A 22,503-nucleotide genomic window follows, 5' to 3' on the forward strand; every position below is an offset into this window, starting at 1 on the left:
TTCTCGGAGTTGAGACCTCTTGGTATTACTCATACTAATATTACTTACTTACTACGGACAGTAACACTATTTATGTTTGCTAGGTGTTACCAGGAATGAACACACCCGCTCCAACGTCGCACCCGAACCCTTCTATGACTACTACTAGTGCTGCCGTGATCCAAGATGCGAAACATCGTCCACCTGCTCCTTGCAGGATGCATCCAGCAGCTCGGGCGAGGTCAACGCCTTCATCGGGGTTGACAGGCGCCTCCTGTGGGCTCAGCTCACCGCATTTGTAGACGTGCAGCACTACAGACGGTGGCGACCTGAGAGCCCATCGATAACAACAACAACCACTGTTGCTGCCACTGCACTGTTCTCGCAATACTCGTACCAACACTAATATTGCCTTCTCGTAGGTAGCGACAAGCAGTGATAATAATATCTGGCAAGGAGAATCATGCCCGTGTTGCATGGGTCCCCTGATTAGTCTCAGGAACAGTCTGTGTAGGAGCTAGGGGATGACCAGGGCACGCGCAGGGGCCGCCGACCAGGGGACTCTCCTTAGGTTGCAACATGCTGTTTCCCTGTTGCCCTCCACAGTCCACAGTCCACCGTCCACAGTCCAGTAGTCCACTCGGCACACCATGTGCAACATCATCTTCCTCCCATCCGTAAGACGTCGCATTGTTCAAGCCCCCCTCTCCCCGTTGCATCGTGTCTGTCGCGATACAGCCTGCGACGTCTTCTCCTATATCCTTTGTCGAGCCTCCTTGCTTAGAGAAGCACCTGTCGTGTCAGTGTGAGCGCTGTTTGCCCTCACGTCCATTCATTAATCCTCATCCTCTGCTTCCCTCGACACAGGAGGCCAAGAGCCCACGGGTCCCATTGTTGCCCGAACCACCTTAACCACCTTGTTTCGGATCCTGAGTCTTGAGACCAAGACAATCACATCGCATTCGCCTCGCATTCACCTCGCATTCTTCACATCACGTCACTCCCATCGACCGAGAACTCGCAGCAATCACGCGGACAAAGAGGGGGAACAGCCAACAAGGCACTCAGGCTTGCCTACCGACATTGATTCCAGCTGCTTGGATGCGCCATATTGCCTGGGGCATCCCGAATCATCTGCCAACTTCAAATTCGACCAAACCGCCTCTCACCACCCGCGTGCAACGCAGTCTTGTAGCACCCGAGATTGTACGACCGCGGCTTCCGATGCCTGCACAGTATTCATAGACCGCGAATAGCATTCGGAGAGACGAAATTCGACATGTCTATGCCCAGAGACTCAAGCTTTTTGCCGAGCATCAAGTGCTCACAATGTGGCAACGATGTACAGATCTCCATGATGGGAGACCATGTTTGCAGTACCGAACCAACCTCGCAACGTAAGTAAGAGGGGGGGGGTTTTGGCTACTCGAGTGGTTGGTCCAGAAACTAACGTCACATCGCAGTGTCTCCGCCACTTGAAGTAGATGAGACGTTTGGACAATACTCTAGTTTGGCACCGCCCTCCAAGCACGGACATATGCCCGTACCACTTGATACTAGGGCTGCGAGTACGTCCGCGGTCAGCTCTAAGTTTGTACCGTTGAACATGGTTGCTAATGGCACTCTAGATCAATCGTACACGCGCCAAGGTCCGTTGACACCAGTCAGCTATTCCAGCGAGTCCCCGAGGACGCCCTATGGAACTACCAGCGAAGGCTATGCGTCCACGCCATTGAGTTCGCGACGCCCAAATGGTTACGGTGGCCTGGGAGATCAGTCGAGCTACACAACGGAGCCTTTACCAAGTCCAGGGGCTGGGGTTCTGCAACGAATGGACAGCCTCACACCGGGCCCATTCGATCATCGGCGGCCGTCATTGGGAGATGTAGTTTCACCGTTCCGAAAAGATTCTCTCACACCAAATGCGGGATACCCCTACCCAGATGATCGTCCAGGCACAGCCAGCTCGAATCGTTCTGGTGCCAGTGGTGATAACGTACCCCCGAGGATCCCCAAGAAAACCGGCTACGAAGGCTTCGGACCACCCTTACGGCCCGATGATGAGCTTGAGCCTCCGCCGTTGGGAGCTCTGAACCGCTCCGAGACTTTCCCCAAACAATCTTTCATACCGGAGCCTCCGATGCGGACGCCATCTGCTCCGGGAACGCGGAACGAACGGACAACCAGACAGAGCTCAGGATTTCCCACTGGTCGGAGACCGTCTATGGGGCCGGACACCTCAAGACGACCCCCGCCGCGGAAGAGCCTGATCCGACCTGCGGGGGAGAACACGGGCTCTGTCGACCTGGCCCGGGAGTTTGGCATCGGTAACCCCTACCATGCACCGTCCGACTCGACATCTTCCGGATACTCGGGGTTTAGCCAGCCCAGCCAGCCTAGTCACCCTAGTTCCCAAACTAGCCCGGCACGATCGCAAGTACGGCCCCAGGAATCAGATGGCCCCAATCTCGATGATCTGATGGAGGAGGTTCAGACAGGCATAGAAAACCTGAGGCCGGATGAGCTCCACCTCGGCCCTTCGAGCCCTCAACCGCACTCTCCTCTTGCAGAATCTCCTTTGGGTATCTTGCCTGATGGCCACCAACTCTCAAACCCTTACGACCAACCTGGGCTATCGCCGCAGTACGGAACGTCTCCACAACGTGTCTTTGGTAGCTTTGGCTCGGAAGGGAGCTGGGGCTCCCGCGGTGATTCGCTGTCGGGCCGCATGGGCGCCTCACCCCCCTCGCCGCGCGCGATTCCTCCATCGCGAAGGGGAACCAGTGACCTTCCCTACCGGGGGGACTGCAAGGCCTGTGGCCAGCCTATCAAGGGGAAGTGTGTCTCATCTGCTGACGGGCGTTTGACGGGCAAGTACCACAAGCCTTGCTTCGTCTGCACCACGTGCTCGCAGCCCTTCACCTCAGCCGAGTTCTATGTGCTCAACGACAAGCCCTACTGCGAGCTGCACTACCACACGCTCAACGGCAGCCTCTGCGGCGGCTGCGGGCGAGGCATCGAAGGACAGTACGTGGAGGATGAGGCGTCGTGGAAGTACCACATTGGCTGCTTCTGCTGCCTGGACTGTGGTAACTCCCTCTCGGACGGCTACTTTGAAGTCGACGGCCGGGCGTTCTGTGAAAAGGATGCCTCGAACAGAGTGAACAGTGCCCCAGCATGGAACGGGCCAGGAAGCTACCCTCCTCCGCAGCAAGACCCGTACGCGTACCGACAGGCACCCCCTCCGGGAGCGCGGGGCCCACCTGGGCGTGGTGGCCCGATGCCTCCTCGACCTTCTCGCGGTATGCCAGGGAAGCCTGGGCCACCCGGTCGACCTGGACCCCCCGGAGGCGGCCCAAGGCCCCGCGGTGCGGGCCCCGGCATGCCTCGTCCGAACAACGGTCCGCCTAGCAGCCGACGCCCGGGTTTTGGAATGCCTCCGCCCAAGGCGGGCTTTGGTTCGCGGCCACAGATGAACAAGCGCAGCACCAGGCTGGGCATGATGTGAGCTGTAAGCTCTCCATTACGATACGATTGCGGGTTTACACCTCAAGTTCCATGGCTGCACGGAGACTATGCAAACCCTGCGACAAACTCTCGCTTTACTATTATTACCTTTCCTATAAGGAGTTATGGGACCCCACTCGTTTTTTGTTTGTTTTCTGTTTCGATATATACCCTCGGTTGAACCTCGAGCTGTTGCATCTTCCGCCGTTATTTTCCGGAGGAGGTATTACTTTTTTGCTCTTTCACAGCATTTTTGGCCTTGGCTTTTGTTTTGGAGGATATCAGAGCGAACGATGTTTGGGAGTTTTGGGGCGCGAAAACAGGACGGAAGCAAAGTCTCCGTCCTTGGGCATCGGCATCGGCGCGATTTTTGCTTTTTTACTATATAGTACTGCGGCCAAGAGACACGAAATTCTGGATCGTCTTTTATCAGTTGGTAGCTTAGGTGGCCGTATTTGGACATGCCTGGGCCTAATATAAACATAAACATAATACTACTTGGTTCTATCCACGTGTAATACCTCAAGATTGATGGAGGGGGCCGAAGAAGTCGTTCCGGGAGTGGGCTGTCTGGGACGGGGAAGAAGCGTCCGTGCAACACAGTGTCTACTTGCAATATGTGTGCCCATTGTCGATCGTGAACACTCACGGGGGATTTGCTTGGACCTCTTGGCTGCCCCTTTCATGCTTGATTCGGCTTAGATTGGATTCGGTTCACGACTGGCTCTGTGGCGGGGCGGAGTGTACATTTGGCCCAAGATGGAAATGGATGATTGATGTGCATTTGCAGTTTCCCTGACTGGACGTCTAAAGTCTCGTCTGTCTTCTGCCAGCCACGACGATCGCGATGTAGCATGCCATCAAGGTCTCGGGAAGGAGGGCAGGTTCCCTATTTGTGCAGGTCCCAGCGCGTCCCGATGTGACCTGAAACGCCGCCGGCACCATTGCGTCTACTATTATGCGAAGGCGCGGGACATTGGAGATTGAGTGCAGTACTACTTCGTAGTGCTGCAGGTACACTTGAGTGGTGATGGGTTACAGGCGTTGGTGCTACTTATGAGTCCCTACGGAGTAGTAATACTACGTAGACGACAGGATCGATCAATCATCGCCAAGCAGTTGGATGCTGCCATCATCAACATATAGGAAAAAGAAAAATGCTCGGCACCGGTCGTCTGGACTCTGGAAAATCGAGAGTCTATTCAGGAGCCAAGGCTTGGACAGGTCTCAATACATGGACATGACATCAAGTGACGCGGTCCTCTGGAAAGCGTTGAAACGACCAGCCAGAGAGATCCGACTTATCTGTCTGTCTATCTGGTGGTCTGGCCGCTTGCGGCAACCGACGAGGCCAAGTTTGATGTGACAACCAATGGCCCAAGGCCCACACCTCCTTATCGTGGGCCAAGCCTCTTCGAGAAGCTTGAATTCCTCGACTGCCGTCTGCGGTGGGCGCCAACATCATGGTGCAGACATCATGGTGTAGTGGTCTTTGTCCGAATAACTGCGGAGGATAGGATTGGCCATGTAGGGGATCTACTGCCTACGGACAGCCGCTCGGATCTCTTTGGACAGTGGACAGCCTGGCCTCAGGGCTGGACCTACAGTCGCCCGCGTCGAATCACCAGGCGCCGTGGGGGTGATGAGATTATCATGCTCCAGTGATCGCCGACAGCCCTCCCCCCTCCCATGGAGCGGCGCGAATTAGCCGAACAGGAGGAAGCCGCCGAAATTCTTGAGCTTGGCGTGGTGGCCGCTTCAAACGGTTGAGTTCGTTGAGTTGGTAACTGGCGATCGAGCTGTTCCAGTCGTCGCGGTAATACCACTACTATTACTTACTACTTCGTATGTAAGCACAGTATTCTCACTGACGGGGGCTGGGGGCCGACGATGCGACGACAATTGCGAGGATCAAACAGCCAAAACCACATTTATGACGACAATTCTCCATGCACTGTATCCGCCGTACTATGAGACGATGAAGTTTGCCGCTCTGGGCCGCCCCTAATAACTAGTAGCCGCCCCTGTCAGACCCAAATTAAGTGCCCACAGTGGGAAACCTCCAGCGCCATTTCCTCGAGTCGTCGCTGAGGCCGTCATAATGCCATATTGCCACGGATGCATTTTTCTTAGCAGGAGGTATTTCGTAGGAGGCACTGTTAGTAGGTAGGCATGGCCGCAACTCAACGCCCGCGCTTGGAACCTTAACGTTCCCTAGGTAGTCTGACTTTTGCCAGTTGCAAGAAGTTGCAAGCTGCGAATTCCGCGCAAGTTAGACATATTGGGAAAGTATTAAGTTGCCCCTAGGAAACACTGCTGGGTCCGTCATGGAGAGTAGTACGAACGAGTACGTCCCTGGTTAGGAGGCTGCAGCAGGCTAGGACCCGCCCGCCCCTCTGCAAACCCCCTACTCTGTCTGTACCAAGCTTTCAGTAGCGGCAGGCTGGCAGCACGCAACCTGGAACTCGGTTTCTCCCTCCTCCACCCTTCATCTCCTTTACTTCTCGTCATTTATCCTCACCTTGCTTCTGTTTTCACCCTTTTTTTTTTTGTGTACATTGACGTTGGACGTCGTTGTGCAGCCTCGCTCCTGCTCGCTTGTTGACGCCACTGAGACTTCTTTGACAGAAGTCGCGCCACTCCTTTGACATTTCCATTCCGGCTCCCCATCGCGTCATCCGAAGGGGTGGAAACGGCACTGGGTGCAGCGTCGCTATCTCCAGCAGAACAGCAAAAGAACATCGACGCTGCCAATCTCTCCATCTTGGCTGCGCCTCGCATCGACGACAATTCGCCCTGCCGACCGCGCAGTCTCCCCGCACCGCCACCGTCTGACGCAACATGCTCTTTTGAGAGGCCAACGTCATCCCTCCGACTTATCTGATTGCGAGTTGTGTGCGACTCCAGCCACTGCTCGCTCGCGCTTCTCCACGACACATTTCCTTGGCCCAACTAGCCTACGAGGCATGGACAAGATGTGGACCCCCGGTCGCCGTACACTGCGCCCGAAGACCGTCTTTCTCGGTGCGCTGGCCACATTTGCCGTCTACTACCTCTTCTTCAGCGGACCGTCCTCACGCCTCCACATGGTTCCCTATATTCACGATAATCAGAGCCCCGGGCAGCAGCCGATTGACCCCAATAGCGACGTCAGTGGACAAACCAAGAAACCCTGGGATGTCGAGATTGAAGATATCAAGGGCTTTAGAGATGAGGGAGACCAGGAAGACCCCAATGATGTTGAACCCGGCTACGAGACAGATGGCACGGAGAGGTCAGAAGGTTCCATCAGCCGGCTCCAGAAGGAGAAGGACATGAGGCAGCTGTGGAGATATTCCTACAAGGTGTCCAAGGAGTAAGTAGCGCTCCTGCTGCGCGCAGTCGACGTGCGGCGCTAACGTATCTACATCAGCCTACCTACATCTGAACTCATCTACGGCAACACCCTCGAGACCTTGGACAACAGGGAGAACCGGAGCGAGAAGCTCGCCGCGATGCTGAGGGAGGACCCCGACGTTGAGGCCAGCTTTACAGAGGAGAAGCCCGTCCGCTTCAACCCGTACCCCGACTACAACAGCGATGAGTGGAAGGCCGCCAATTACGCACCCTATGTTCCCTGCAAGGGTGCGACCGGCGAGTTCATTGAAGACCTCTTGGTCTTCAAGGGGCGCCCCCAGAACTTCCCCGACCCGAAGATGGGCACCTACGACAAACTCGGTCTGGACCCTAATCTTTGCTGGGAGCGCGAAACTCGGCTGGGCCCCTATGGATTTGTCAAGCAGATGAAGAAGATTGGTGGCGAGACGGAACCCGTGGACTGGGACAATGTCAACTGGGGTGACCTTCAGCGACGCTGCGTCCACAAGAATGCCAAGCGCTACGATCTCAAGCAGAGCCGGAAGAACCCCTACCTCCACGCGTATCCTGAGACCTCACCAGCTGACGACGCCCCCAAGGGCAAATTGCCAATTGGAAAATCGGGAGATAGTCTGACTGCGAGGGACGACGACGGTGTTAACGTTGGAGAACGTGCAGCTGCCAACTTTGACGGCACCTACAGCGATGACAACACGAACGAAGACTTCACAGCAGAGAAGCGCACTGCTGTCCTGCTGCGATCTTACACAGGCAAGGAGTACACCGAGAACGACAAGCATTTCATCCGCGCCATGATCAGCGAATTATCGCTGAAGTCTGGTGGCGAGTACGAGGTGTTCCTGCTTGTCCATGTCAAGGACCACGAGCTACGCATTTTCGACGACCCAGAGACGTACCAGTACGTTCTCAAGGAGAATGTTCCTTCCGAGTTCCACGGCATGACAGTTCTCTGGAACGACGAGGTGGTCTGGAACATCTACACAGAGCTCAAAGACGAGAACGAGAGGAGCGTGCACACAGCCCAGTGGCTTTCGGTGCAGAAGTTCAGCCATGACCACCCTCAGTTCGATTTCATCTGGAACTGGGAGATGGACTTCCGCTACACTGGCCACCACTACGATATACTGGACCGGATCTCTTCTTTCTCGCGCGAGCAGCCGCGGAAGGGGCTCTGGGAGCGTAACGAGCGATGGTACGTTCCCGAGTACCACGGGGACTATGACACGGACTTCCGGAAGGACATTGAGGAGCGGTACGGCAACGACACTATCTGGGGCCCAGTTGATCTCCCCTTCATCAACCCCGTTGGTCCCAAGCCACCGGTGGAATCTCCCGACGACGACAATTACATCTGGGGCGTCGGCGAGGATGCTGATGTCATCACTCTTGGGCCCATCTTCAACCCCATCCACAGCAACTGGATCATCGGCAGCCACATCTGGGGATATAGCGATGATACTCATCCTAAAGCTGACCTGCCACGCCGCACCACGATTGTTACTCACTCTCGCGTCTCGAAACGCGTCCTGGATGCCATGCATGTCGAGAACATGCGTGGCAACCACGTGGCTTCCGAGATGACACCGCAGACCGTGGCCCTTCACCATGGTCTCAAGGCCGTCTTTGCTCCTCATCCGGTCTTCATGGACCGCGATTGGGACGGCAACTTCCTGAACAAATGGTTCAACCCCGGCGAAAAGGGAGAGAGTGGCGGTTACGGTAGCCCCATGGGCTGGGGACGTGAGCGTCGGTACCAAAGCTCGACTTGGTACTATCGCGCGGAGCCGCCCAACCGGCTGTTCAACAACTGGATGGGATGGATCGACACAGGCATTGGTGGTAAGCGCTGGGAGCAGCGGAACGGGCGACCTTGTCTGCCTTCCATCATGCTGCATCCCGTCAAGGACTCCGAGCCCACTGAGAAGGACCATGAGACGGGATTTGAGCTTGCCTACGGCTAAGGCGTTGAAGCGATCGACTTGGTGCCTAACATCCTATGGGTGGGGAGTGCTCACTCCCATCAACTGCACTTCGGTCACCTTTCCAGCTGCTACTACTTTTATTTTCTTCTGAGAGTGGCACTCGCCTCGTTAGCCAGAAGCTGCATTGGCCTTGCCGCAAGATGATATTTCTCGACTGCACGGGGTCATCAGATGACCGTGTTATTAGCAGTCCTGGGGGCGTCCGGTAGACGCCTCCATTTATCCAGGGGGGAAGAGTTATGCTACTATGATTGTGGAACCTCAAAAACTTGCTTCTTTTCCCCCTTCTCACCTTTTGTTTTTACGTTGGGCCCACGGCGGCGCATATCTGCTGAATGAATGAGCGGGGGCGAGAAAGGTAACTCCTGGAAGATAGATATGGAGAGACGGGTCCAATAGGCGGAGATACACAGCACGGCGTTCTTATCAGGAATCTTTCGGTGGCGCGGCCAGTCAGTCCCCCAGAAGCAAAAGACACGACGGGAGACTTGAGGGGGGTGGCCCACGGAATGGCGCCTTTCTTATTATGTACAAACCCACATGATAGAAGTACGAGACGACTATAGGCTTGCGAGATAGTTTGACGAGTTGAATACAGGCGTTGCTGCCAGAGCTGTATGGTCGGAGACCTGAGTTATTTCGGTGAATGAGATGTACGTATAATGATGAGAAGTTGGCCGGCATTCTGGATGTCGAGAATGACGGGGGCTGTGATTCGAATTACTCGCCAGGACACAGGGATGCAGCCAACACGGATCTAATTATGGAAACGAAGTTTACTATGAGGATAGAGTTGCCATATTGTTGGTTAAACTCTTTTTTTTGTCCCTTGGAGAGTTAAGGTCGCTTGAAGTCTTTTGAGTTGGGATGATGTTTTGTTCCCTACCATACCACGAGATTAAGGCATCCCCCACCGGTACGTTGGTACCTCTTGCCCCACGAGGTGTCATGCTGCAGGTTTCCAACGACATGCATCAGTGAACCCTTTCACCAATGTCCAACACCCGACGCACCCAAGACCACCACTCGCTGGCCCTGATCAATGGCACAAGCACCTACGGATACGTTAGAGTAATGAGTGGCCCTAAAGCAGCGTCGTCCCTGGTGAAATCGGGGGCGTGACCAAAGATTCTTCGCGTCTCCGGCTAGACTATGCCTCGTTAAAAGGACCTACCTACCTTAGCCATGGGTCCGCCTCCAAGCGTATGTTTCCATGCTTACCACCCTGTGCGTTTTCAACTACATGCTGATTAAACCGCCGGTGGTCCAGACACCCACTCCGCGCAGGTTCCTCCTGCCCAAGCGCGCACAGCAGGCTGGGGGGTTCACGTCGACGCCGCGGTTCAGCGTGCCGTCGCCGGTGCCGTGGGCGACGCAGCAGCGGAGGGGCGTCGAGGATGTGGACGATGACGATGAGGAGGAGGAGAGGGTAGAGGTGAGCTCCGTTGAGGGTGACGAGGGAAGGGGGGAGGTGAGCTCCGCCGAGGGCGATGAGGGAGGAGAGGTGGAGGGGAGAGTGAGGGTGAGAGGGAGGGCGAGGGATGTGCTGGGTGATTCAATCGAGGTGGTGTCGGATGAGTCGCAGGGACGTGGAATTCTCTCGTCTGATCACTCAGAGGGAGGAGAGTGCCCCCCGGATGGTCTGGCGGATGCAATGGTTCCCTCACTTGGGGATTCTCCTAGGCCAAGGGAGGCCAAGAGGCGCAAATTATCTATCAGCCCTATCCCACCCTTCGGCCGCCCCAACAGCGCAGAGCTCGATGCTGGTATGGAGGAGGGCGGCTGCTACGATGGGCAGAGCGAGGATGGGGCGCAGTCTCTAGGTTCACCAGAGATGACCGTCCATGACGACTACTCTTCCGACGTGGATGGCGGACGAAAGGCGCAGCAGCAGCCCACCTTCCGGCCACCGCCGCGGTTCAAGCAGCTCGAGGACGAATCGCTGGGCGAAGGCCTTCCGGCTGCCTTCTCCCCGCAGCGCCGGGGGGCGAGGTATATCACCGGCGGGCTGGCTGCGGAGCTCCAAGGGTGGCTGTCGGAGGTGAAGGGGGATGAGGAGCTCGCGGGGTCTACGTTCCGGGTCACCGTCAGGGATGTCCGGGCAGGGAGGAGGATGTATCTGTCCCAGGGGACGGTGGGAAGCACGGAAGAAGTGCGGAGGGTGATTCTTGCAGGCGAGGGCAGGCTGACAGGTTTGGAGAGAAGAGCTACGGTGGCGGTGGGCAGTGTGGTCGAGGTCAGGCAGCCTGTGTGGGACGTTGAGGTGGATGGGCAGATGTGGATGGTGGCATGCGACTGGGCCATCCCATGAGATCTATATACCTTATATTAACTTGTCACCTACATGGCACTTGAGCCTGGAGATGGTCGTCGACTTGGTGATGCCTGGACATGATATGTATGCGCGTAAGCGGTATTGCATCAAACGCGACGTCCTTGATCATGCGACGAAGAGATTGCGGTTGACATTCATGACGAGCATTGCAAAATCATTTCGCGTCGCCATGCCCATGGCCATCTGATTTCTTCTTTTCAAACCCTGGGAACAGGTAGGATAGAGAGAAGGGCGAGTCGAGATGCTTCTTCGGCCGCTAGCGACTCCAGCCTTCGCGCCGGCGCGGCGGCAGCTGGTGACGGGAGCATGGCGCCGCAACTTGTACACGACCACGAGGGGCCTGAAGTCCGACCCATTGCGCATCCTCTTCTGCGGGTCCGATCTGATGAGTGTCGAGTCGCTGCATGCGCTGCACGAGGAGTGGAGGTATAACCGCGAGCTGGTCGAGAAGATCGAGGTGGTGGTGCAGCCGCCTAAGAGAACCGGCCGGGGGTTCAAGAAACTGGCCGATGGTGAGTCTTGTGCTCTGTTTTTATCTCGCTGATGAGCTACTCTGAGAAATGATTTATTGATGGGGTGGTGGTAGTGCCGTGTACGAGGGCGGCTGAGCAGTTGGAGCTGCCGTACCATGAGATCAAAACGTTTACGGGCTGGGAAGTAAGTGCATATGTGCGGGATATGACGCAGGAAGCAACAGGCTGACGAGCTTCGTGCAGATGCCCCGAGACATCAACCTCATCATAGCCGTCTCGTTTGGGCTCTTTGTGCCCAAGAGGCTCCTGAGGGAAGCCAAGTATGGGGGGCTGAACGTCCATCCGTCTTTCCTACCAGAGTATGACACCGGATCTTTAGGTTCACGTTCTACGATGGCTAATTGATGACTGCAGTCTACGAGGGCCCGCGCCCATCCACCGTGCAGCACTCCGTGGTGACGAGTACATGGGTGTCTCGCTGCAGACCATGCACGAGGAGCAGTTCGACCACGGCGTCGTGCTATCACAGACGCCGGCCCCTGGCATCCGGATGATGCAGCACCCGACGCTGTCGCGGACGACGCGCAAGCTCGCCATGGAGGGCGCGGAGCTGCTCGTCCAGGCCCTGCGCGACGGCCTGCACCTCCCGCCGTACCAGGATGCCGGGTGGAAGGCCAAGGAGCTCGGAGGCCGGCCGCTGGAGCACGCGCCCAAGATCACACCGGCCGACACGGAGGTCGACTGGGATAGCTGGACGGCGGCTGACTGGCTGCGGCGGCTGCAGCTGAAGCAGGCTGTGTGGGCGGTGGGCGAGGTGGATGGCCCCAGCGGTCGTATCCAGCGACGGCTGCTCCTCCACGATGCGAGGCAGGTGCCTGAGGACGAGGTCCGCGGCGACAGGGGCATGATGGAGGTGCTGACACGCGGGAAGGACGGCGAGGAGAGGCGCTGCCGCAAGACCGTCTCGGTGGACACCCGTTGGGGCAACTTGTACCTGCTGCTGGACAAGGATGTGTGGTTGCGGGTGCGCCGGGCGACCCTCGAGAGCCAGACAGAGAAGCCAGCAGCCTCTGCAGCGAAGCCCTTTGTTGTGGAGTGGGAGAACGGGGTTAAGAACCCAGGGAACACGAAGACGAAGGAGAAGAAGACGCAGTAATAGGCCACCCGGAAGCAAAGGGAGAGCTGGTGGTACGTGTGTGTAAGTGATTGATGGGGAGAGCGTGATATGTGTACGATAATATCTGTAGGGCTATGGCACACTACTAGGTAGTGGATGGGTGTGATGCCCTGTACTTTTTATGGATGCTGGCAACATGATGCCATGCACAAGGATGACCGTTCCGAACAATACTGCCCAAATCACCTATGAATATACATACTGGCTTTGGTTAAATGCATTGACTCTACTATTTCTACCGTCCTCGTACTTTGTAATAATATTGGTAAGTCGCCAAGGCGGCCGGTGGCCGGCCAGCCCGGCGCCATAATTGGATAGCCTTTGAGGCTCTGGAGGTCTTGGCAGACTCGCAGCAAGTCCATCGAGGTCGAGGCCGTAGCTTGAGTTGGTGATAGATAATACGAGATGTACGCCGTAGACCCCTGCACGCGATCCAGCTTACCGACATGGAGTCATGGACCAGAGGTTTTCGCAAGTGAAGTGGGAACTCAATCTTGAGGCTGGGCAGCTCGCGATGCGGATCCGTACCCTCTCGTACTCGTAATCTGCTAAAAAGTCATAAATAGTACCTAGTATTTGGTGGACCGTAGCTAATATTATGATGAAAAAAAAAATGTCTGCCAAGCGAGATGAGTCGGGAAATAGATACGAGTAGGGCTGGCTGGGAACATGGGGGTTGCAAACTGGGTGAGGGTAATGGTGCCATCTAATAAGGATATTTGAACTTCCGGTGACGCGGGTACGAAGCTGTCGGGGTCGATGGACTGAATCACGTGGGCAAATGAACTGGACCTGAGTGACGGATCCGTGATATTAATAATACGTATCGTACGGAGCACGAGCAGCGGCTAGAGGAGTCGAGGACGGCATGGCCGAAGAAGGGAAAATGAAGAGCGACAGAGATGCAGAAACTCTGAAACGCCGAAAGCAGGCACCGTTGGGGTGGCCACGAGGAGCGGCAGGTGCGGCTTGTGCGGACCTGCCAACCAACTTGTACGGTGGCAGTAGTGACAGGCACACCCCTGGCCTAGCTCCGCTGTTGCCCTATCAAGTCCATTGTACGTAGTGTGATTGGCCCGTCCGGCGTGGGCCCTGCACCGCATGGGCACCCACTCTCGGGGCCACTTCGCTGAGTTCGCTCCCATCAGCAAGAACGGTCAGCACTGACAGAGGGCTTGTTGCTTGGCTTCCAGGTGGTTGAGGTGTTCGCATCTCCGAGTGCAATGGCTGTAATTTGGCCGCCTGGCGATTCTGCGGTAGGGGTCTAGCGCCACCACGGTGTTATCTATGAGCCGCAATCGTGGCTTGCAGCTTCTACATGGTACTACTACTACTAGTATCCGGTGGCCCATCCACGTCATCTTCGTTTTCGTCCGTTTTCTTGCCAGCAAGTTCACGACGAAATGGCATTCACGACCGAGTTACCGGGTGCGTACCTACTTGTATCACCACAAGATCCATGGCGTCGGCGACGATCAAAGGGCAGTCAACCCAGTTGGGCGAGTGATTCGCAGCAACGTTGCCCAAGCTGGCAGCTCTCCGTTCCGTCATCACGTACCGGCCTCACCCTCCATTTGGGGCGCATCTGCAGGTGGAGGGGAGGGCGGGCTGTGTGCTCTGTTGGTGCCATCGTGCTCTAGTACGGACAGACGGTGGGCTCAACCACTCTGTCAAATCTTTGAACACGAGGGTTGCTGTACCAAGACCGTCATCAGCTCGGCCATCGTGCCCACCGCCGTCTCTTGACGTCTAGTATCCGGGCTGAGTCTCGTTCGTATGGCCTGAGAGCTGGCCGTGTCCCCAACTTCCCGGGTGGTCAGAGTAGCCTGACCGCTCAAACACAGGCTCACAGCCAACCCTTTTGGATAAGATCACGACCCACGGCCCTTTGCCTTCTGTGAGCGTTTTCTCACGCATCCACCAGGCTTCTGGACGTCAGTGGGGCGTCATCCTGCTGGTTCCTGCACTAGCAGACGCCTCTCCAGGCAGTCCCTGGTCTGCCAGCCTGCCAGGCACCAAGTACCGATAGCCTCGAAGTACTCGGCGCCACGTCCGCTGCCCGCCACTCCTCAGTGGACATCGTGAGTCTTTGCCGTACCAGTTCGAAGCTGGCTGATCAGTCGCCGTATGCAACATTGCAAGCCCCTCGTCATGACCCCCGAACGGTCATCGAACCAGAAGGGGTCATCCCGGCTGCTTGACCCCCTGGTCCCATCTTCTTCACCATGACAGGCTTGACAAGTTGTTGATTGCTTCCCCCTCCCTTCTCAAATGGCACCTCGCCATTGGAGGCCCCTTGCTGCGCCGACCATTCGGGAAATTCCATGCCGAATACTGTCACGATGGGTCTTCTCGATGGGTCTTCTTGGGGCCTCGGGGACTCGGGGAGGCTGTTCTGCCTCGTGCTAGTATGTACTAATTACCAACGCTAGTACGTTGACCAGCTGTGAGCTTGTTGAGATGGATCTAGCATGGTGGGTTCTCTCAAAAGACTCTTTCATCCACTTCTTCGAAGGCCCCCTTCTCTCCTTTCCCCCACGCGGATAATACTATACATTCTTTTACAAGACATCTTTAGCCTCACGTTCGCTTACCAACTCGACGTATCACTCGTCAAGCCTTTCGCTAACTACATCCTGCCAACTCACCCGTTCGTTCTTTAAGACGGGAAGACATCATAATCACTACCATAATGGATTCCATGCTCAAGATTGCCACGGCCGCCCTGGCTCTGTCCGGCGGTGCTGCTGCTCATCGCTTCAGCTTCAACCAGCACCCGTGGAGCAACTCGACGAAGCCGACTTCCACCCTCCCTACCGGCTTCCACTGGAGCAACTCGACCACCAGCGCGCCGACTGTGCCCATGACCACCTCTACCGTCTACACCACCAGCATCCACACTGTCACCGACTGCCCTGTGACCGTGACCGACTGCCCTGCTCACAGCACTCACGTTGTCACGGAGACCATCCCCCTGTACACCACCGTCTGCCCCGTCAGTGAGACCAACGCTCCTCAGCCTCCCAAGCCCACCACTGTCCACCAGACCATCACCGAGACCATCACCACTGTCTGCGAGTCCGACGGTGTTACTGAGACCAAGACTATCACCACCACCTACTGCCCCGATGACGAGGTGACCACCACCACTGCTGCTACCAGCACTTACACCGAGACCGTCGTCGTCCCCGAGGTCCCTGGGGTCCCTACCACCGTTCCTGAGGTCCCTGAGGTCCCTACCACTGTTCCTGAGATCCCTGAGGTCCCTACCACCGTTCCTGAGGTTCCTGAGGTCCCTACCTCCGTCCCTGAGGTCCCCGAGGAGCCCACCTCCGTTTCGGTCCCCCCTCAGGTCACCGAGCCTGTCGTCGTCCCTCCTCCCGCTCCCCAGCCCAGCGGCGGCCTGAACACCACCGTCGTCCCTGAGCTTCCTGCTCCCACCACCACGACTCCTCCTCCTACCGGCGCTGCTGCCCACCTCGGCGCCAGCGCCCTGGCTGTGGTCGGTGCTGCCGTCGCTTTCTTCCTGTAAAGGAACAGGCGTGGGGAAAATATCACGGACTCTTGAGGAAGTGGCGTTGGATAGAATTGGTTGAATACCTAATGTCGTTTTTGTAAATTTTCTTTTTGACTTGTCCAACGCTGGGACGATTTTTTTGTTCATATTTTACATACCGGGTGGCTTGGTGTAATCAGGGCGGGTGATTGAATGAGAATATTACTAGGCGTGGCCCGCCCTAGACGATGATGGCTTTCTTATATCTCCCCCATAGTGCCAGGGTACATGGACGTATTCATTCATGCCTGATTAAATGGAACTTTCTGATGATAAAAAAACAATCATGTTGCTGTATCCGTTGTGTCCCGTGCTTGTAGCTTATTCTAGCTCCTTGCTAATCTAGGAAATTTATAATAATACGAGAGTACTAATAGTATAACCCCTCCGCATTCAATGTCCATATTATTCGCGACCCCTTGCCTTGGCCTCCTCACCATCCCATGTTCACCATCACCCCCTCCTCCTCGTAAACATCGTCGTCACTTTCGTCGGCCTCCCTTAGAGACTCGTCGTGGCTGCACCACCCCGTCACAAGCTGCACCCCCGACTCCCCCTCCCCGACGGCCACGGCCTCGGCCAGCTGCACCACTCTCTCCCAGTGACCCCTGGGCAGGGCCTCCCGGCCCGGGATCCCGCGCAGCACCAGCGCCACGGGCAGCCAGTACTGCACCACGTCCCCCTGCCTCACCACTGCGTGGAAGTCGCACGGCGCGAGCAGGCCTGATGGTTGTCGATGGGGCTGTCCCAGCTGCTGCAGCTGCTCCTCCTGAGGCGACAGCGGTAGCGGCGGCAGCGGCGGGGACTCGGGGAGGATGGTCGAGTCCGGGCGGGGTAGCAGCCGGCGCGGCAGGGCAAGCGGCTCGGGGGTGACGGCGGAGTGGCGCAACGGCAGGGAGGAGGAGGATGAGGGCGTCGAGTGATCGGCAGGGATGAAGGTCAGAGTCGAGGAGGAGGAGGAGGAGCACGAGGACACGGAGGAGGAGACGGCGGTGGTGTCGTCGCGGCGGGAGCGCGGTGCGCGCGGGGGCACAGCTGGCGGCGGTGATGGGCGAGCGGGGAGAGGTTTGTCTGGAGGGGGGAACGGCCGGGGTAGGGTGCGGCGTGCGAAGGGGTTTGTCGAGTTCATGGCTTGTTGTTCGCCCATGGTGGGCAGCACGCTGTTGTTCTTTTTCTTCCTCTTTGGTTGGCTTCCCCCTTTGGTCTTGGGTGTTTGGAGTAGAAGGAGAAAAAAAAAAGAGGTCGAGGAAGCTGCGAGGGAGGATCTGAATGGGAAACCCCGGTTGTTTTGTTTGTTTGCTTGCTGGGAGGTAGAGGTGTCGCATCCGGAAGCCTTGTGAGACAGTGTCCGGTCTTTGGCGCGAGCATGACGGAGACGGGAGGCCGCATGGGGTAGATCCCATCACAATGTCCCGAGAAATGCGCCCTTCCTCCTTTCCATTCTTTTAAAAGGAGTGATACGGCGGGGTTTCGACGGATCCAGCCATGGAACAATGCTTGGTGCAAAATCCGCGTGCGTGAGGCAAGCCGCGCCGCCTGGTATGCGCCAGACGTTGGTGTACAGCAGCGCCAGGGGCTGGCTAGCTGAGCCGTCTCGTGGCTTTGTCGCAGGACATAATTAGATTCGATAAAATTTATTCGCTTGCGCAGTGTCACAGCATCTGCATGGGATACGGGTGACGCGGTCCTCAGCTCTGGGAAAGCGCTTGACTGAGGCGACGCCTGCTTCGCATAAATCAAGTTCTATTGCCTTGGACCCAGGGGTATCATAACGCCGTCAACAAGTGGAGAAGAACGTCCAGTGCCGGGTTCCCAAGCACCTATGCCAGCCGGGAGCGAATCCATTCTGCCCACTTGCAGAGATCTTCCATGTGCTCCAGGGTTTTGCCCAAAACGCCTCTGGTCATGCCCTTGCCCTCCTCTCCTTGACCCGCGTCTGCCTGGGTCAGAATATTCTCGTCAACCACTTCCACCACGCCGTTTTCCAGAATCAGTAGCGTGATATCGGCCTCGGAATCCTTGAAGGGGAAAACGACCTGGAAGTGAGGCGTTGGGTGAACCCATACAATGACATCCAGCCGCAGATCGGTGTTGGGGATGGACGAGTTCCCCTTCAGCTTCTCCTTTCCGGAGCGTCGCATAAAAGCAGCCAACTGATCCTTTTCCCCCACAATGCTTGCCAGAGGCTTCTTTCCCGTCCTCTCAGTCCATTCTGCGGCACCCTGAGCCTGGTCCCTGGCGCTGGGGCCGAAGCTGTTCTCCAGCAGCGTCGAGGTAAAAGCCCACTGTCTGAGCAGGGGTAGCATGCTGATCAGCTGCTTCGGGTGAGAAAAGGCCATCTGCGATAGCTGCATAGAATAGATTTGCTTGTATATGAAGAGGGAGTTTTGATGTGTCTTTGTCGTAGCCTTCCCGTCCTTGTCAAACACGCAGACCTGACGCCTCCGCTCGATGGCGCGGTGCTCGCTGGGATCCTGGTGGACACCCGGAGGAACTGGGAAGTAGAGCTGGTCAAATGTAGGCAGCCGCATGGGTAGATGTGGCGGATCCAGATTCGCACAAGCATACAGGCGCATCCAGTCGCTCTGGGGGAGTATAATGGGCGGGTCAAAGGTGACGGTGAACATGACCGGAGGGACCCTGATTGTGGAGAGGTCCGCTTGCATGATCTCTATGCCGGGATTCTTGCCCTCCTCGGATGCTGGCAACGAGACATTTTCCGGCTCTTGCCAGTCCAGGGGGAACGATTTAGGGTCGCCGCCCAGCCCATCGTCCTTGACAATGTCTTTGGAAAGCCAGTTATCTGATACTCTAGCCGGGGGGAGCTGGAGTCCATCCATAGAAGAGAAGCCGATGATGAGAGACCAAATCTTCTCGCGCTTCTCTGTGAAAATCGTGGTACTCTCGGCCTGGGACGGGATCAGCCTCTTCTCTTTCCAATACTGCAGCACCAGGCCGACACGACCCCGAGCGTGCATGGCAGGCAATCCATTCTTGGAGCACATGGCCAGGACCGGTAGCAGTTTCTCGGGACCGGCGCCTTCTTCCCTCAGCTTTGAGACATCCCACTGGTGCAGCCTCTCAAGGCTCGTGTAGATACCAGACAAGGCCGCCCGGCAGTCAAAGGCGGGCATGATGCTCAGCCTGTCCAGCACAGCCAGCGTCTCGAGGTTGAGAGCAAACTGATCTAGCGTCTTGGTGAGCGGGCTCTGGTTCGGCGGTAGGCGCAGATCATCTAGCAGGATCTTGCTCGCAGGCTCCATGTGGCGCGACGTTGATTCCGACGACTCGGGAAACGCCAGCGTGACATTCTGGACGATATTGTTGTCTAAAACAATCTCTATTTGCGTGCTCGAGCCAGCGATGATCAAGGCCCGCATCTTGCGACCGTCAGGCGCCGTGTAGTCTTCGGGGAGACAGTCGAATCCGTTCCGCTGGCCCAGGCGCTCCAAACCAGCTTCGCTCACAAGCCCTTTCCTCTTCTACAAAGCGTTAGTTACAAGGGCTGGTCATCAGTCAAAGCTTGGGAGCGGAAACTGACATTGAGAATCTCCAAGATGGTCTCGAGCTTCTTCAACTTGTCGTCGTCCCTCGTGATGGGTCTCATGTCTCGAAGCTCGTCCACGGGGTCATTGTCCGTTGGCATGTCGGTTGGGCCGGCGAGACCCAGGGCGGCGGCGGTCGAGGGACTGTCGAAGTTGAGGGCGCCGTTGGACAGCTGGCCCAGCATACTGGTTGCGGGTGACTTCTTGAACTGCTGGGGGGACGAGCGCGGGCCTCTGGGCGAGAAGGCTGCTTGGGCGGCATTGGAGAAGGGCGTCGAGACAGGAGGAGTGGCGCCGGTGAGCTGCGAGGGAGTGCGCCCCTGCTGCGAGGCAGGGTGCCTGTTTGGGGTCGACATGGCGACGTTTGTTGGCGAGGCTGTTGCAGCTGCTAGGAGGTGCTCTAGATATGCGCGTCGCTCAGAAGAAGCGGCCGGGGCGCCGGCTTTCCACGCACAGCCTGCTGAAGCCCATCCGGGAACAAGGAGCGGCGCAGGTCGGCGTGCCTCGGTTGGAGGCTGGCTGCTGGAGTTTGTGGGAGTGAGAGTTGGAAACGTTGAAACGATGTTTTGTCGTCGAGGTAAGCTTTGGCGCCCTTGCAACCAGCTGCAGCACAGAGGCCCCAGGCCCCACCCTCAGGCTCACCCTCGGATTCGCTCCCCCAGCAGAAATAAACCTTCACACAGAACGGTTGGGGACGTTAAGCTATAATACAAGCCACCAACACCGCCCAGCATCGCTCATGTGAATCCCCTCGACACTGCACACATTCGCAATGGCATCTGCCGCCCCACGCTGGTCGCGCGCGGCCATCAATCGCGACTGGGCGAAGCGCTCCCTGCGAGTCCTGGTCGAGCCAACCCCCATCACCTTCGCCGAGCGGCGGTCGGTTCTGCAGGTCCTGCAGCAGAGAGGCCCCATTGAGGTCTTCACCAGGGTTCCGGTACGATGGGCCAGACGTCGCCGCTCATTTAACTACCAGTTGACTGACCAGGTCTTATCCAGGACTACCCTTCTCAGTTCATCGCCGTGACCGCGGCCGAAAAGACAGCCGACGACCTAAGGGGAGCTGGCCTCCTCAGCTATACCGTTGCCGCCCCCGCAAAGATACCCGACATACGCTTCGTCGACCTCTCCAGACCGGAAATCCTCGACGGCACGAAGGCAACGATCCGCACTGGTAGTGCCCCCCCGGAGACCGACGAACAGGGCCACGCGCACAAGGAGTTTAGGCTGCGCGTCGTGGACCTCGAGGGGTACGACCACGCGAACACCATGTCCTCCTCGCCCCTGAACCGGGCGTGGCCCAAGTCCTACACGCACCACGAGACATTCATATCCTCCGTCTTGAAGCAGTCGTTGCCCCACAACATGGCGGCCAAAGGTCTTGCCCGATGGGACTACAACACCGAAGACAAGGGCGAAGTGTCGCGCAAGAAGGACCGCCTACAGCTCTGGAAATGGATGCCCAACAATATGAAGAAACCCAAACCAGGAGAGCCAGAGTGATGCCGCGACCGGGGGAGTTCTCACTCCTAGACAGGTTCCAGAATAGCAACAACCTACAAGCCGCCACTGTCCCTTCGGGGTGCGACCCAGGACGGCGTAGACGACACAGACCTAAATCCTACGACTCCAAATGTCAGGCTGGCGGACCACCATCCAGGAACGGGCCGGATCTGAACCACAGCTCTTCGACGCTCTACGAACGGACCAATCACGTCCGTAAGCCCTAGCCAACTAGGGACAGCACGCGAGATGTAGCCCCTCCAGCACTGTATTCTTTACAGGCCCTCTGGGGGTTACCAGCTATTACCTCGAGGTCCAAAACCGAAGCCCCGGTCCATCTATTCATCAGGTCTGGCCGGTCGGGACAAGCCGTGGGGTCAGCTCGGCAGCTCCGGTGCCGTGCGGTTTTGCATCTACGATACAAGTTAGCAGAGAGGTTTGAGAGGCCTCGTTCCGCACGTCTCACCGCAGTATTATGGTAATACGAGTACGCAAAGCGACACGCAAGCTCTCAGCACTTGAAGCCACGCAACAGCGTTCTGTCCGGCGGATAGCTACTATTATAGCGCTGCTATTAGTGCTCATCTTGGTTTCAATCGCTGCCAGACAGATTGCGTGTATGTCTCAGCTGGCGGGAAAATGGGGGCACGAGGCACGACTTGGGGCGATGAAGACCCCAATAGTCAAGACCGCGCGGTCGAGAATCTTCACTCTAGTATCCGTACTACCTATGTATTGCTTGCAACCCCAATACTATGCACAGTCAACACATGTTCCCCTTTCTGGTGACCGTTCTTCCATCTATCATCTGTCTGTCGACAGACTAATCGGGGGGGGGCAATGAGTACGAATATCAAGCCCATCAAACGTCCTTGTTTTTGTCACCACCTGCACCAGCCCCAGCAGAATGATGTGGCCAAGCCGACCACGCCCTGCAGGGATCACATCCTGGCACGCCGCATCCCTGACATTTGCCTGGCCCACTCTGAGCCTCTACGAGTAGGCTTTGAGTGAGCCAGCCACCTTTGCTACGTCACGGCTTCTGTCATCAGCTGCTAAACCGGT

At 57.0% G+C, this 22,503-nt stretch overlaps 8 protein-coding genes across 8 annotated transcripts; 6 read left to right on the forward strand and 2 right to left on the reverse strand.

Annotated features, from left to right (window-relative positions):
- Positions 1-2,203: 2,203 nt before the first annotated feature.
- ACO1O0_002249 (LIM domain-containing protein) lies at positions 2,204-3,487 on the forward strand (the record flags this gene model as incomplete). Its single annotated transcript, XM_083191721.1, has 1 exon — positions 2,204-3,487. The coding sequence occupies one exon, from the start codon at positions 2,204-2,206 to the stop codon at positions 3,485-3,487; it is 1,284 nt and encodes a 427-aa protein (XP_083052935.1).
- Positions 3,488-6,461: 2,974 nt separating this feature from the next.
- ACO1O0_002250 (DUF3405 domain-containing protein) lies at positions 6,462-8,825 on the forward strand (the record flags this gene model as incomplete). The annotated part of the gene is made up of 2 exons (XM_083191722.1): positions 6,462-6,841; positions 6,899-8,825. The coding sequence occupies 2 exons, from the start codon at positions 6,462-6,464 to the stop codon at positions 8,823-8,825; spliced, it is 2,307 nt and encodes a 768-aa protein (XP_083052936.1).
- A 1,234-nt stretch (positions 8,826-10,059) lies between these two features.
- On the forward strand, positions 10,060-11,157 carry ACO1O0_002251 (uncharacterized protein; the record flags this gene model as incomplete). The annotated part of the gene is made up of 1 exon (XM_083191723.1): positions 10,060-11,157. One exon carries the CDS (start codon positions 10,060-10,062, stop codon positions 11,155-11,157), a length of 1,098 nt encoding a protein of 365 aa, XP_083052937.1.
- Positions 11,158-11,237: 80 nt separating this feature from the next.
- On the forward strand, positions 11,238-12,810 carry FMT1 (methionyl-tRNA formyltransferase; the record flags this gene model as incomplete). The annotated part of the gene is made up of 5 exons (XM_083191724.1): positions 11,238-11,244; positions 11,451-11,693; positions 11,768-11,838; positions 11,898-12,013; positions 12,069-12,810. The coding sequence occupies 5 exons, from the start codon at positions 11,238-11,240 to the stop codon at positions 12,808-12,810; spliced, it is 1,179 nt and encodes a 392-aa protein (XP_083052938.1).
- A 2,713-nt stretch (positions 12,811-15,523) lies between these two features.
- CHT2_1 (Chitinase 2) lies at positions 15,524-16,363 on the forward strand (the record flags this gene model as incomplete). The annotated part of the gene is made up of 1 exon (XM_083191725.1): positions 15,524-16,363. One exon carries the CDS (start codon positions 15,524-15,526, stop codon positions 16,361-16,363), a length of 840 nt encoding a protein of 279 aa, XP_083052939.1.
- A 457-nt stretch (positions 16,364-16,820) lies between these two features.
- ACO1O0_002254 (uncharacterized protein) lies at positions 16,821-17,534 on the reverse strand (the record flags this gene model as incomplete). The annotated part of the gene is made up of 1 exon (XM_083191726.1): positions 16,821-17,534. One exon carries the CDS (start codon positions 17,532-17,534, stop codon positions 16,821-16,823), a length of 714 nt encoding a protein of 237 aa, XP_083052940.1.
- A 673-nt stretch (positions 17,535-18,207) lies between these two features.
- ACO1O0_002255 (mediator of RNA polymerase II transcription subunit 1-domain-containing protein) lies at positions 18,208-20,288 on the reverse strand (the record flags this gene model as incomplete). The annotated part of the gene is made up of 2 exons (XM_083191727.1): positions 18,208-19,869; positions 19,929-20,288. The coding sequence occupies 2 exons, from the start codon at positions 20,286-20,288 to the stop codon at positions 18,208-18,210; spliced, it is 2,022 nt and encodes a 673-aa protein (XP_083052941.1).
- A 416-nt stretch (positions 20,289-20,704) lies between these two features.
- ACO1O0_002256 (uncharacterized protein) lies at positions 20,705-21,438 on the forward strand (the record flags this gene model as incomplete). The annotated part of the gene is made up of 2 exons (XM_083191728.1): positions 20,705-20,872; positions 20,935-21,438. 2 exons carry the CDS (start codon positions 20,705-20,707, stop codon positions 21,436-21,438), a joined length of 672 nt encoding a protein of 223 aa, XP_083052942.1.
- Between the last annotated feature and the right edge of the window lie 1,065 nt (positions 21,439-22,503).

This window comes from Amphichorda felina (genome assembly GCF_050947745.1).
Source record: "Amphichorda felina strain 45539 chromosome Unknown scaffold_2, whole genome shotgun sequence".
Taxonomy (NCBI): domain Eukaryota; kingdom Fungi; phylum Ascomycota; class Sordariomycetes; order Hypocreales; family Bionectriaceae; genus Amphichorda; species Amphichorda felina.